Consider the following 13806-nt stretch of genomic DNA (forward strand, 5'->3'; position numbering starts at 1 on the left):
ACTAATACCTGTGGACTGACCCCCACGAATTATTAGGCTGACTGTCTCCACTAAGTTTCCTCCAATCTCCAGCAGCAGAGCAGGGAGCAGGACTCCCTTCTTGGGGAACAGGACATGAAAGCTAGCACAGGGCTTTGTGTTGGAGCCCCAGTGCTAGGCCCATTGCAGTGAGACCCAGCACCTCTTAGAAACTGAAGACCTCATTCACAGGCCACAACTCCTAGATAGAGCCTCTGTGTCAGCCCCAGCAACAGGTGGAGATCGGTTGAGTTTTTGCCTGCATCATCTCTGGCCGTAGAATGAAACTGGGGTACACCTACCCTCTTCCTGAGACTGTACAGGCCCCTGCAGCTATGAGACTCAAGTACAACCTAGTTTAATTCAGCCTTGGTGTCTTCCACCACCAGTCTCAGACAGCAGCTATTTTCTTTTCTTTTTTTGAGGTGGGGTGAGGTAGGTGGATACTGGGAATTGAATTCAGGGCCACTCAACCACTGAGCCACATCCCCAGCCCTGTTTTGTATTTTATTTAGAGACAGGGTCTCAGTGAGTTGCTTAGTGCCTCACTTTTGCTGAGGCTGGCTTTGAAGTTGCAAACTGTTTCAGTCTCCCGAGCCACTGGAATTACAGGTGTGTGCCACCTAACTTGGCTAGCCAGTTATTTTCTGAGGGCAGTGCTCTCCGATAGTGTCCTAGAACTGCTCATGAACTAGAAAGACCTACATCCCAGTGGCACAGACTCATGTTTTGGCCTGTTTCTCTGCCATCTGTGGTATGGGCCTCGGAATACCCCTGAGACTGTGCAGGCCTTTGCAGCTATGAGACTCAGGTGTTACAGCTTAGTGACAGTCTTAGTGGCCAAGGGACTGCCTTCACAACACTACCTCAACCTTGGGCAGTATAATGTGCTGCAAAATGCCATTGACTGTGGGTAGGAGAGGGTGTAAGTACAAGACTTTGCCCTAGACCTCAGTGCTAATTCGGGGAACCTTAACACCAGGCAGATCCTGGTGGGTTCATCCCCAGGCCTGCCTGCAGAGGAAGCCTCTGGAACAGCTCCAGTGCCAGGGGAAGATACATGGCCTCAGTCTATTGTATTTCTCTTCTAGCTAATGGCAGAATAGGCCACAAGTCCACCTCATCAATAGGCAGCCCATAGAGTGAGCCTTGCTCCTACCCAATTTGTGTTGGTCTTAGTGGGCTATGGGCTCAGGGTGTGATGCAGCTCTGGTGGCCACAGGTATGACATAGGAACTTGAGGCTGGTTCATCCATCTGCCTAGGGCCAGGTAGAATCTTGCAGTGTAACCCCAAGGCCAGTAACTGTGGATGAGGCATCTGGGGTTATTGGTGTTCAAGAAGGACTTGAAAATGCTGAAGGGGTAGAAAGCTTACTCCAAGAAATAATAACAGGAAACTTCCTAAACCTAGAGAAGGATACAAATATCCAAGTACAAGAAAGTTAAAAGTTACCAGTCAGATTTAACTTAACCAGGGCTAGCCCAAGGTATTTTATAATCAAGCTCTAAAAGGTGAAAGATGAAGAGAAGATTCTCAAAATTGCAAGAGAGACAAACAGCACATTGGAGTCTCCCAATTTACTCAACAGCAGACTTCTTAGCAGAGACCTGGTAGACCAGGACAGAGTGGCCTGAGATTTTCATAGTACTGAAGGAAAAGGAAACAAAAAACTATCTACTAAGGATTCTGTACCCAGCAAATCTATCCTTTAGAAATGAAGAACATATAAAGACATTCCCAAATGAAAACTTGAGAAAATACAATACTACCAGATCTATTACACAAGAAACGCTAAAGGAAGTTCTTAAAACTGAAAGAAAGAGACATTAATGAGTAAGAGTATGAATGGGAAGGTAAAAAACCTACTAGTATATAAACAAATTCAGAATGTTCTCATATTTTCTCATATGGTAAGTATGGTGTTAAACCATTCATATCTTTAATATAAAAACTAAAATTCAAAATGTTGAAAAATAATAACTACATTAATGTGTTAAGAGATAGGCAATATAGAAAGATGTAAAATGGGCTATCAAAAAATTTAAATGGGAGGAGGAGGGGGCTGTGAATGTGTACTTTTGTTAGTAGTATATTTTCTCTTGTTCTTTTGTATTTGGTTCTGTTCTGGTCTTTAAGTTGGTAAAAATTAAAAATAACTTATTATAATCAAAAGTTATGTTTTGTAAGCCTCATGGTAACCACAAAGCAAAAATCTATAATAGACAAAACAAAATAAAAAGCTAAGAATCAAAACACACTGATAGAGTAAATCACTTAACCATAAAGGAAGACTGTAAGAGAAGGAGAAATAAAGAATTACAAAAATACTAGAATACAAGTTATAAAGTGATTGTAGTAAACTTAGCTATCAATAATTACCTCAAACATAAATGAATTAAATTTTCCAATTAAAAGACATACAGTGTCTGGAGCAAAAAGGAAAAGAAAACAACAACAACAACAACAACAACAAAAAAAACCCAAGACCCAAATATATGTTGCTCACAAGAAACTCACTTTACCTCTAAGGACACATATAGGCTGAAAGTGAAGAGATTTCTATGATATGACTAGAATCAAAAAGAAAGCAGGAGTAGCCATATTTATATAAAATAAAATAGACTTTAAATCAAAAGCTGTAAAAAGAGAAAAGGAAAGTCACTATAAAATAATAAGGGGTAGCCAGGCACAGTGGCACACAACTGTAATCCCAGCAACTCAGGAGACTGAGGCAGGAGAATTGCAAGTCTGAGGCCAGCACCTGCAACTTAACAAGACCCTGTATTAAAACAAAAATAAAAAGGGCTGAGGATGTGGTTCATCAATATATGGAATGTGGAAAAACTGAAAGTTCTCTTTTTAAGATCTACAACAAGACAAAGTTGCCAATATAGTCACTTTTAGCCAATATAGTCTTGGAAGTCCTAGCCAGAGCAAGCAGGCAAGAGGAAGAAATAAAGGACATCCAAATTGGAAAAAAAGAAATCAAATTGTCAGTCTCCAGAAGACATGATCTAACCAAATAACTTTTAGAACTAATAAATGAATTCAATAAAGTTGCAAGATAGAAAGTCAATATATAAAAATCAGTAATGTTGCTTTATGTCAACAATGAATTATTTGAAATAGAAATCAAGATAGCAATCTCATTTTCAATAGCTATCAAAAAGTCTTGAAATAAGTTTAGCCAAAGAGATGAAAGATATCTACAATGAAAATTTGAAACATTGATTAAAGAAATTAGAGACAAAAAGTGGAAAGACATCCTGTGTTCATAGCTTAGAAGAATCAGTGTTGTTAAAATGTCTGTATTGCATGAAATGATTTACAGATTCAGTGCAATTCCTATCAAAGTACTAATGATATTCTTCACAAAACTAGAGAAAACAGTCCTCAAATTAATATGGAAACAAACAAAACTCCAAATAGCCAAAGTTATCTTGAACAAAAGAACAAATCAGGAGAACAAATCATTGCCTGATTTCAAGAAATACTACAAAGCTATAACAATCAAAACAGCATGGTATTGGCATAAAAACAGACACATAGACCAATGGAACAGAAGAGAGAACCTAGAAATCTACCCATGCTTCCATAGCCAACTGGTTTTTGACAGAGGTGCTAAGAACACACATTGGAGAAAGGTCAGTCTTTTCAATAAATGGTGCTAGAAAAATATCCACATGCAGAAGACTGAAATTAGACCCCTATCTCTTACCTGTTACAAAAAAAAGCTAAAAAAAATGAAGACTTAAATGTAAGACATGAAAGTACTTGATGAATAAAGGAGAAATGCTTCAGGACTTTGGAGTGGACAAGCATTTTTTGGTTGAGACCTCACAAATATAGGAAACAAAAGCAAAAATGGAAATTACTTCAAACTATAAAGCTTCTGCTAAGTGAAGGAATTAATCAACAGAGCACAGAGAGAATCTACATAAAGGGAGAACATATTTGCAAACTGTGCATCTGACAAGGAATTACTATCTAGAATATAGAAGGAACTCCAAAAATTCAATTAAAAAAAACCTAATAGCTTGATTAAAGTGGGCGATAGGGCACAGTGGCACAGGCCTATAACCCAGCAGCACAGGAAGGTGAGACAGGAGGATTGTGAGGTCAAAGTTAGCCTCAGCAAAAGTGAGGTGCTAAGCAACTCAGTGAGACCCTGTCTCTAAATAAAATACACAATAGGGCTGGGGATGTGGCTCAGTGGGTTGAGTGATCCTGAGTTCAATATCTGATACAAAAAAAAAAAAAGTCTAGACTTTGGGCAGGGGTTGTGGCTCAGTGGTAGAATGCTTGCCTAGCATGTGTGAGGCACTGGGTTAGATCCTCAGCACCACATAAAAATAAAAGTATTGTGTCCATCTAAAACTGAAAAAAAAAAAGCAGTGGGTGTTCCTTACTCCCATAGAGCTGACAGTTGGAGATAGAGAACTTAAAAAAAAAGTGGGCAATAAATCTAAGTAGACATTTCTCAACAGAAGCTATCCCAATGGCCAATAGACATAAAAAAAAGTTTAATATCACTAGTCACCAGGAAAATGCAAATCAAACCACAATGAGATATAGCCTTGCCCCAATAAATAAATGGCTATTATAATAAAGACTAAAGAGAATCAATACTGGCAAGGAGGTAGAGAAAAGGAAACCCTTGCATACTGTTGTTGTGAATGTAAATTAGTATAGCCATTAAGGAAAACAATATGGAAGTTCCTCAAAAAATAAATATGTAACTACCACATGATCCAGTAATCTCACTAGTGGCTATATTTCCAAAGGAAATGAAATCAGTATGTCAAAGACACATCTGTCTTACATGCTTATTGCAGCACTATTCATATTAGTCAAGAAATGGAAACAACCTAAGTATCCATCAACTGGCAAATGGGTAAAGGAAATGTGGTGAATGGAACAGAATACAGTCAGACATAAAAAGGATGAAATCCTGTCATTTGGAACAACATGGATGGAACTGGAGATTAGTATGTCAAATGAACTAAGCCAGGCATAGAAAGACAAGTACTGCATGATCTCACTCATATGTGGAATATAACAAAGTTGATCTCACCGTAGTTAAGAAAAGACTGATGATTACCAGAGACCAGGGAGAATAGGTGGGGAGAGATGGGGAAAGACTGATCAATGGGTGTTGAATTACAGTTAGATGGACATGGGAGGAACTGGTGTTTTTGCACTGTGAGGTGACTGTAATTGATAATGATGTATTGTGCATTTTGAGAAACTGTAAGAAATAATTTTCAAAGTTTTACTGGGAAATGAAATTGGCCAAATTACATTGTATGCATATGTGAGTAAGTAACAATGAATTCCACTAATAAAACTAGAATGCACCAATGAAAATAGAAATGATTTGAGGAGGTAGAGATTTTAACCTGATGTCAATGCTGTGCAATGTGTACATGTATCAAACCATTAAACCATTAAATTCTTATTTTCTTTATGTGTCAGTTAAAACAAACAAACAAACAAACAAAAAACCCTGGGATCCCAGAAGCACAGTGTGAAGACACTGGAATGAATCATCAGAAGAATTTCTTGATCTCAAAGCAACAGCATATACTGCAAAGAAACCTAATGCCACTATTCCCATTTCTGCTCTTCTAGCCTCAATTAGTGGATTAGAAAAACATAAAACAGAAAAAAGGAGCCAGGGGAATGCAGGGGGGCATAAGAAAAGAATGAAAAGATGAAGAAGAAAGACATGGACAAAGAAAGGTGAAAGAAGGAAGAGACAGAGGGAAAAGGACAAAAACAGCTGGCAGGATTTTTAGCAAATTCTTGAAAGAATGGAAAAATCCCTGTGGGGGAAAAATGACAGGATCCCTACTCTGTTGTACATTATTCGCAGGCTGAGCTATTTAAAGGAGAATAACAGTTAAAACCTGATTGTAAGGGGCAATATTTAAACATGACAATTTAGCCTTTTAAAAATGTAGAGTTGTTTCTAATTATTCTTGTAATGATTCTTTTAAAAATGGTTATGTTTTTATCTCTACTTTTGAGTTAAGACATTTATTCCCACAAGAACTAAAAGGAGGTAATAGACCTTAAAGACAGAAACAATTGGGCTAGATTGTAATTTGGTATTATTTAAGTCTTAATTATACCATTTTTTGTTATTTTAGGGAGAGGGTGTTACTAATAAGAGATACAGATGTGGTACAAAATCGACAAGGGTGTAAAGTTATAATTAAGTAGGGAGAATTGGTTCTGCTGCAGAGTAGGGTGACTACAGTTGAAAATAATGCATTGGGCTTGGGATATAGCTCAGTTGGTAGAGTGCTTGCCTCAAATGCACAAAGCCCTGGGTTCAATCCACGCACACACAGACACACACACACACACACACACACACACACAAAGTGCATTGTATATTTCAAAATAGCCAGAAGAGGGATTTTGAATGTTCTCACTACAAAGAAATGATGATCATTTGAAATAAAGGATAAGCTAATAATCCTGATTTGATCATTATGCAATGCGTAGATATATTGAAACATATCGAAACACAACATTCTATCTCATAAATATGTATAATTATTGTGTGTCAATTAAAAAATTAACAAAAAAGAAAATTAATGAAGTAAATAATTTGATATGCTTAATTTCTAGGGGAACCATAAATAAAACTCAAATCTAGAGTAGCAAAAAGAGCAGGCAGAATGATAAAATGCAAATTTTTTTAAAAAAAGGAAGAAAATGTTTGCTATGCTCAGGTTGTTTCAGCTTTTAGTAAAAGCCTAAATACATCTGTTAGATTCATTGTGCTTTTGGAATTACAGATATTATCTAGTTACACATTTTTATTCATAAAAACATAAATCAGCTTTAGCTAAATATAAATTATGAATTAACAAAAATAGAGGAATTTGAATATATTGAGAGGATGAGTAAACAACGTGCAAGAACAAGTTAAAACACTTACCAACTATTTCATGATCAGTGTGGTTTAGATATTTTTTACATATATAAGGCAAGGTGAACTCGCAGTCCCTACTTCTCCAGGCATTTGACATAAATGTATTAAATACTCCACAGCGATATTCAACAAATGGATCAACGTTTGTCTCTGAAAATACAATGTGTGTTTCAAGTGAGTTTAATACACACTGAAATGTAATTTTAGCATCAAAAGATACTTCTCAAAGATAGTCAAGCCTATTAGATATTATGATTTTGCAGCTAAAGTCCAGACATGACAATTAAATGATTTCCCAATGATGGCAAAAGAGCCAATTTCACTTTAAAGTGAATTTTTTTTTTTTTTTTTTGCAATTTGTTGTTATTTCTAAAAACAGCAGCTGGAACCTGAACTCTAACCCACATTCTCCTGCAGCCTCAGCTAAATAGCTTACCTTCCTGGCCTCTACCTTATTTGTCTGGAAAAACTTGCCTTACAGGATATTTAGTTAAGCTGAAAAATATTTATAAGCCACTTCGAGAATAATGTCTTGTATCTACTTGGGACATGCTTAAGGCCACAGAATGATGCCACATGTGGAAGGTAAGTAAAACACTGTGGGTACCTGTGTTCCAGTTCAGATAGATAAGTGGGGTGCCATCAGACCACTGCCAGCCAGTGTTTTCATCCAGCTGATTCAAACCTATCCATACTTCTACTGCTTTACCACTTACGTGCTCTGAAAAGAAAATCATGGAATTAGAAAGTTTTTAATGTTACACTTCTTTTTGTTTTCCTATTCCTGGTTCATGGAGTCATCAATCAATCTTAGTAACTGGATGGGGTTTAGGTGCTACTAAAACCCACCCTGATGCTTCAGAGGGACAAAAGCAAACCTCCACTGTCCTCAGAAACCCAGCGATCTCCTAAAGGTTCACACTTGGCTGTCAATGTTTCATTCAAGCATCCAAAAATGTTGTCCTTCAAAGGTTCTCAATGTACTCAGGGGTGCCTTGTTAAGATTCTGAAGCCATCTTATTTTCAAAGGGTTTTAAGACTTTTAGAGTGTAGATGAGGAAGTGTCCAGGGCCACTCCCAGAAAGCCAATGGAGGCAAGTCTTTAAATTTCAGAAGGTGTGCTGAAGCACAGCAGAGCAGGGAGAGCCAATCAGAAATGTGTGGCCAAGAGAAGCAGCAAAATGCAAGGGACCAGAGATCATTCAGAGGGATCCCCATCAGGTGTGGACTAAAGCCACATGCAGTATGTTAGGGTTTAGCTATTAGATGTCTCAAGAGCTCATGTGTGAGAAGTGCAAGAAAGTTTACAGGCAAAATAATTGGGTTATGAGAACCTTAACCTATCAGTGCATTAATTCCTGATAAGATTAACTAGGTGGTGGTTGTGGTTGGAGGAGGTGGGTCCCTGGAGGCATGCCTTTGGGGTATATATTTTGTCTTGATTGAGCAGAGTTCTCTCTCTCTCTCTCTCTGTCTCTCTCTCTCTCTCTCTGTCTCTCTCTCCCTTTCCTGGAGCCACGTCCTCAGCTGCTTTCCTCTGCTACACCTTTCCACCATAATGTTCTTCGCTTTGAACCCTGAGGAATGGAGTCAGCCATCTATAAACTGAGACCTCAGAAACTGTAAGCCCCCAAGTAAACTTTTCCTCCTAAAATTGTTATTGTCAGGTCTTTTGGTCACAGCAGTGAAAAAGCTGACTAAAACATTTGAGGCTGCTCCCACTACTTAGGTCAGAGACAGTTTATGGCAGGCTGGCTCTATGGCCCCTTTGGCTAACCACTGCATCTCGCATCTCATGTTTTAATTACCCAGGTTATGAGGTCAGGGTATTCACATAGCAAGTCTACAGCATCCTCAGTGATTGCACATGGAATCTCGTCCTAATGCTGATTTAATTATTCCTTTCAAATAGCACCATATGACCATTAACAGGTCAAAACAGGTTTTGTGATGACAAGAAATGTATTGAAAGATGCATTGATGCCAGGTTTGGTGGTGCACGCCTGTAATCCCAGCGGCTTGGAAGGCTGAGGCAGGAGGATCGAAAGTTAGGATCGAAAGTTCAAAGCCAGCTTCAGCAAAAGCCACGTGCTAAGCAACTCAATGAGATCCTGTCTCTGAATAAAATACAAAATAAGGCTGGGGATGTGTCTCAGTGATCAAGTGCCCCCTGAGTTCTATTCCTAGTACCCAAGCCCCCCCCAAAAAATGCATTGACAAAACAGGGAGAAATTTCCATAATTCATATCTAAGTAAGTGCCAAGTGATGTTTTAAAGTAATCTAATTAAAATATAAATTATTCTTATATTTTGAATGTCCATTGTGCAATTGTTTTATTAACACACATAAAGACATTCTGCAATTTATAATCTGTTTAAAGTTCAAAAAACCTGTCTACTTATCTTTACAACTAAATTGACCCTCAATATTGTAATAACAAACTCAAATGTAAATTCCTTTGGATATTGCTTGGCATATATGACATTTAGATAATTCTTTATTCCCATAGTTAATGTTCATCAGTGACTAGCAAGAAACATTAGATTATTCTCATCATTAAAAATACATTAATTAGAACAGAATTCTGTCTTTATGAATAGACTTCTGTTTTCCCAAACAACTTTCAAAGTCTAATTATAGAATTGAGGAATATAAATCAAAATATCTAACATTTTATTTTCAAAAATAGTTATTGAAATTCAATGCATAATTCCAAATCTTCTCATAAGATATCTTTGCAGTTAAGATAGATAAAACTGTAATTCATAAATGGTGTGCAAACTTTTACATAAAAACCAGTCCAGGTTAATAATAATTTTGGAAATTGGTGTTTTCCTCTAATATGACTCACTCAAACCTGGGGGGGAAGGGTAGGCATGCACTGTTTATCCATTTGTAACAATTCTTCTGGAAAATGTTACTGACTTTCAAAAGCTTTTAAGTAAGTGTGCCTCTTCTTCCATTCTGGGAATCCACTTCTATAAACTTATAGAGAAATAATTGTGGAATTATGAACAATGAAATGTGCAGGGATGGTTAATAATTATAACAAATTAGTAAATAAGATAATTTTATCTGTCTCTAATTAAGAGGAGATTACATAAATACATTACTGCCTAACTACACTACTAGGTAATCATTAACAATTATGATGTATACTATATATTTACAGACATGGACACATTTCTTATAGGTAGGCGAATGAAAAAGGTAGCTTACCCAACTGTGTGCATGGTTGTTAAATGGTCAACACACACTGAGTATTCTTTATGTGTGCTGGGCACTTTTCTAAGACTTCATCTGCATTATAAGATGTAATCTCCACTGAACAATAGGTACTATATTATTTCCTCTAGATAGTGGAGGAATTGAGGCACAGAGTGTTTAAGTGAGTTGCTTGAATAAATCTGTTAGTAAGTGGTAGAGGCAGGATTCAATCCCAGGCAGGGAGCTCTCTGGTTCCTGCACCTATATTATGTGCACTAGTTGCCTCATACTTTCATATGATGCCATTTGTTCCTATATGCTATGTATATCCCATGCATTTATATGTTTTTGCAAAAGGACATGGTTAACTCTGGTTTATAGAACTATAGGCAATTTTTCATTTGCTTTTCTTTCTGTAAAGCTGATTTAAAAATTATTTTCATTGTCTTACATGTGTAATAAAATTTGAGAAAAAAGTGTCAAAAACTCTTAATGAAAGTGACTAATTTTTTGACACTTTTTAATGTTTCCAAAAAAATTTTAAAGGGATTCCCAAACACATTTAATCTATAAAGAAGAAAAAGAATGATTTAGGAAATGGGTATAATACAAGTCTCGCTTGTTAGTACAAATCCTTTGACATTTTATATTATTGTCTTATACTGTTAGTTCACATGTGTGTGTTTTTGCTTTTCCCACTAAAATGTTCAATTCTTTGACATCTTCCAGAAAGTCAGTATGTACTGCATGCAGTGAGTGACAGATAAACTGTTAATTAATAGAGTACTTAATAATTTATAAATGGAATTCAATGACTAATGTCTTCAGAAGAGACATTTTTGCATATGTGAACATAACTGTTAACAATAATCATTTTATCATACCAATATCAATGTGCGTCATCCACCTACTTACTCCTTATGAAATTTTCTTCACTTTCATCTGCAATACTTAATAAAGCACTTCCTTGCATCTGGCATGAAGAATGTGCCTCAGTCCAAGAGAGAAATGAAAGCAGGTTGAATTGGTAGCAAATGTGTGAATTGAGGTCCTTCTCCAAGACAGCATCACAACCTATCTCTGTAGAGGCTGGAAAAAAATCCATTGAAAACATTCACTATAGTGTTATTTTATCCATACAGACATATATTTCTCAGACACTTTTGAATGGAATGAGTCCAACTTGCAACCTCTAAAACTTATCTATTCTTGATTAGGTCTGTTAGATGAAAATCTGCATTGTTATTTCATTGATGTCTTACAGTTAAACTTTTTCAAGATTTACCTAAGGATATTCAAGAAATTGTCAATAAAGAAGCTCTGATACATTCAAGGAAAATAATAGAAACTGGTTTTAAGAGAAGGAAATAGAAGTGAAACATCGATAAAAAATAAAATCTGTATTCATTGGTGAGTAATCATTTACAGCTTTACATCAAAAGCTGTGTGAATTAAAATGTATATTGGAGACAGACACAAATGTTGCTTCAAAAGATTTTTCTCCCTAAATACCCAAGTGCTAAGTGAAATACATAGAATATAATACATAGAATATAATAGTTACATGAGTCAATAGTGAACACAAATTTTCAAATAAACATCAAGCACAGGAACCTTGATATTTGAATAGTTCCTCCAGCCAAGAGGAATAGAAGCAAAATCCACTTGTAAGATATTGGCCAAAGATTGCATAGTATGCCTGAAAGTAAATTTCATGCAGTATGAAATGTGGATCTGAAATCTGAAGTTTCTTGAAATAACAGAAAATGAAGACCTAGTTTGGGTGCTTTTGCTAAAATGCTAAATTAAGCCCTAAGATAGAGTAAGCAGACAAAGAATTTCAGACTGTAGAAAATGTGATCCATCCTATAGCATGAATGTAGCTGATGGACAGGCCACCTACTACAATCTAGAACATCCTTTCCCAATTGTGGTCCTCAGAATAAGATGAATTCAAGAGTCTCCACAAAGTAGATCCAGGCCATAATGCACATTGGTGTCCTCTGGGAAATTCCCGGTGTGTATTAGCCTATTAAAGAATGAAATGTTCTGCAGTTCAGGTAATTTTAATTCAGTATTCTTTAAACTTATTTGATGGTGAAAGCCTTTTTAGTTTCTTTTCCCCATGCTTAGTTAGGTGGTTCTCTTGGGAAATGTGGAATTTTTTTTTTTTCATGTTTGGTTACAACACACATTCCCCAGAACGGAGTGAGTTAATCAGAAGTTATTAAATCACATATAAATCTCAGGTTGTTTTAGAATTTCCTGGCTGATACATGTATTTATTGAAGGGTCCAAAACTGAAGTGGGCAGAAGACAAGACTATCACAGAACAACAGATGAAGAAAGAAAAGGGAAAGAGAGAGGGAAATTAGTAACCATTTTGCCCTGGTGGCTGAAATTTCCCCATGAGATGAAATCCTTAGAGATGGTCTTCAGCTAAAATGCTAGGCCTTCCCGTTTTTTAGAGCTTAGTTCTGTCATGTTTATCCAGTGCAGCAGCTGAGACCAGAAGGGGGAGCAGGGAGGGAACTGTTTACTAATTAAGGGTGCAAATGATTCATTTAGCCAGATTATTTTTTAAAATGTAGATTGTCAGTCTCAGAGGTTCTGAAACAGTTGGTCTAGGGCAGGCTTCAGGACCATGTCTTTAAAACATGTTTTTAAAACATGGTTTCCAAGGCAGATGCTCCAGGAAGCAAATACTAGAAAACACTGTCTTAAAGGAAAAAATTCAAAACCCTTCCTAAGGAGGGCGTGTCCAAGTAGGCCTTGGCTATTAGAAGAGAGTAGAATGTTAGAAAAGCAAATCTGAGGGCTGGGGTTATGGCTCAGTGGTAGAGCACTTGCCTAATATGTGTGAGGCACTGGGTTCGATCCTCAGCAGATCTGAGAGGAGGCTCAGTCCTGGTGAGTGGGGTGTCTGCTTCTCATCTGCTACCACGGAGACTTGGCAATAAATCCTAATAAGCCTCCAGACCACAGCTAAATACATGACAAGAAAAGTTCTGCACGGCATTTCAATTGATCTCATTCCCATTTATTTATTTTTTTCCCCAAGAGTTAGTCTGGCTCTGTCAATATGACTTTGTGTAGAACCTGCCTGAATTCTAACATACTCAACAGTCAAGGTTAAAGGTTTGCAGGTGATTGTGTCTATGCTACACATCACATGGCCCAGTTGGTGTTAGGTTTTCCTTGGTTTTGAATTCTCAAAGTTATTTGATAGAGAAACTTCAGTCAAGTATTTGCAATAGGCGTTCATATACTCCTGACGAGTCAACTCATTTGTCATTGAAACTTGGTTTACCTGAAATGTAAGGATTTGTTCTTTTGTGCAGGTAGACACAAATGCTCTCTGTTTCCCTAGATGGACGGAGTGTCACTCCACAGATCTCACTGGAAGGTTGTTAAATAACAAGTCCAGGCATAGCAGTGAGCACTGTTCTGGGTGGCCCTGCTCCCCGTCAGGACAAAAGGATTTGTTTCTCCAGTTGCCAAGGGACACCCCTCAGCAAATGTTGCTTTGGCTGAAGAGTCTCTTTGTCCAGGGTCACTTCTCCCTTCCCTTCTCCACACCATGACTGGTCAAGGCAAGGACAAGATCCCCCTCCCAACTAGGAGCAACTTGG

The 13806-nt window shown here is 37.2% G+C and overlaps 1 protein-coding gene across 1 annotated transcript in view; it reads right to left on the bottom strand.

The window, feature by feature from the left end:
* Pla2r1 (phospholipase A2 receptor 1) overlaps positions 1-13806 on the bottom strand; it is a 112782-nt gene that overhangs the window by 74143 nt on the left and 24833 nt on the right. Inside the window, 3 exon segments of the mRNA XM_026393095.2 lie at positions 6973-7116; positions 7574-7687; positions 11090-11263. Of these exon segments, the coding sequence (XP_026248880.2) occupies positions 6973-7116; positions 7574-7687; positions 11090-11263 (432 nt within the window).

The sequence above is a fragment of the Urocitellus parryii genome, chromosome 1, assembly GCF_045843805.1.
Source record: "Urocitellus parryii isolate mUroPar1 chromosome 1, mUroPar1.hap1, whole genome shotgun sequence".
Classification (NCBI taxonomy): Eukaryota; Metazoa; Chordata; class Mammalia; order Rodentia; family Sciuridae; genus Urocitellus; species Urocitellus parryii.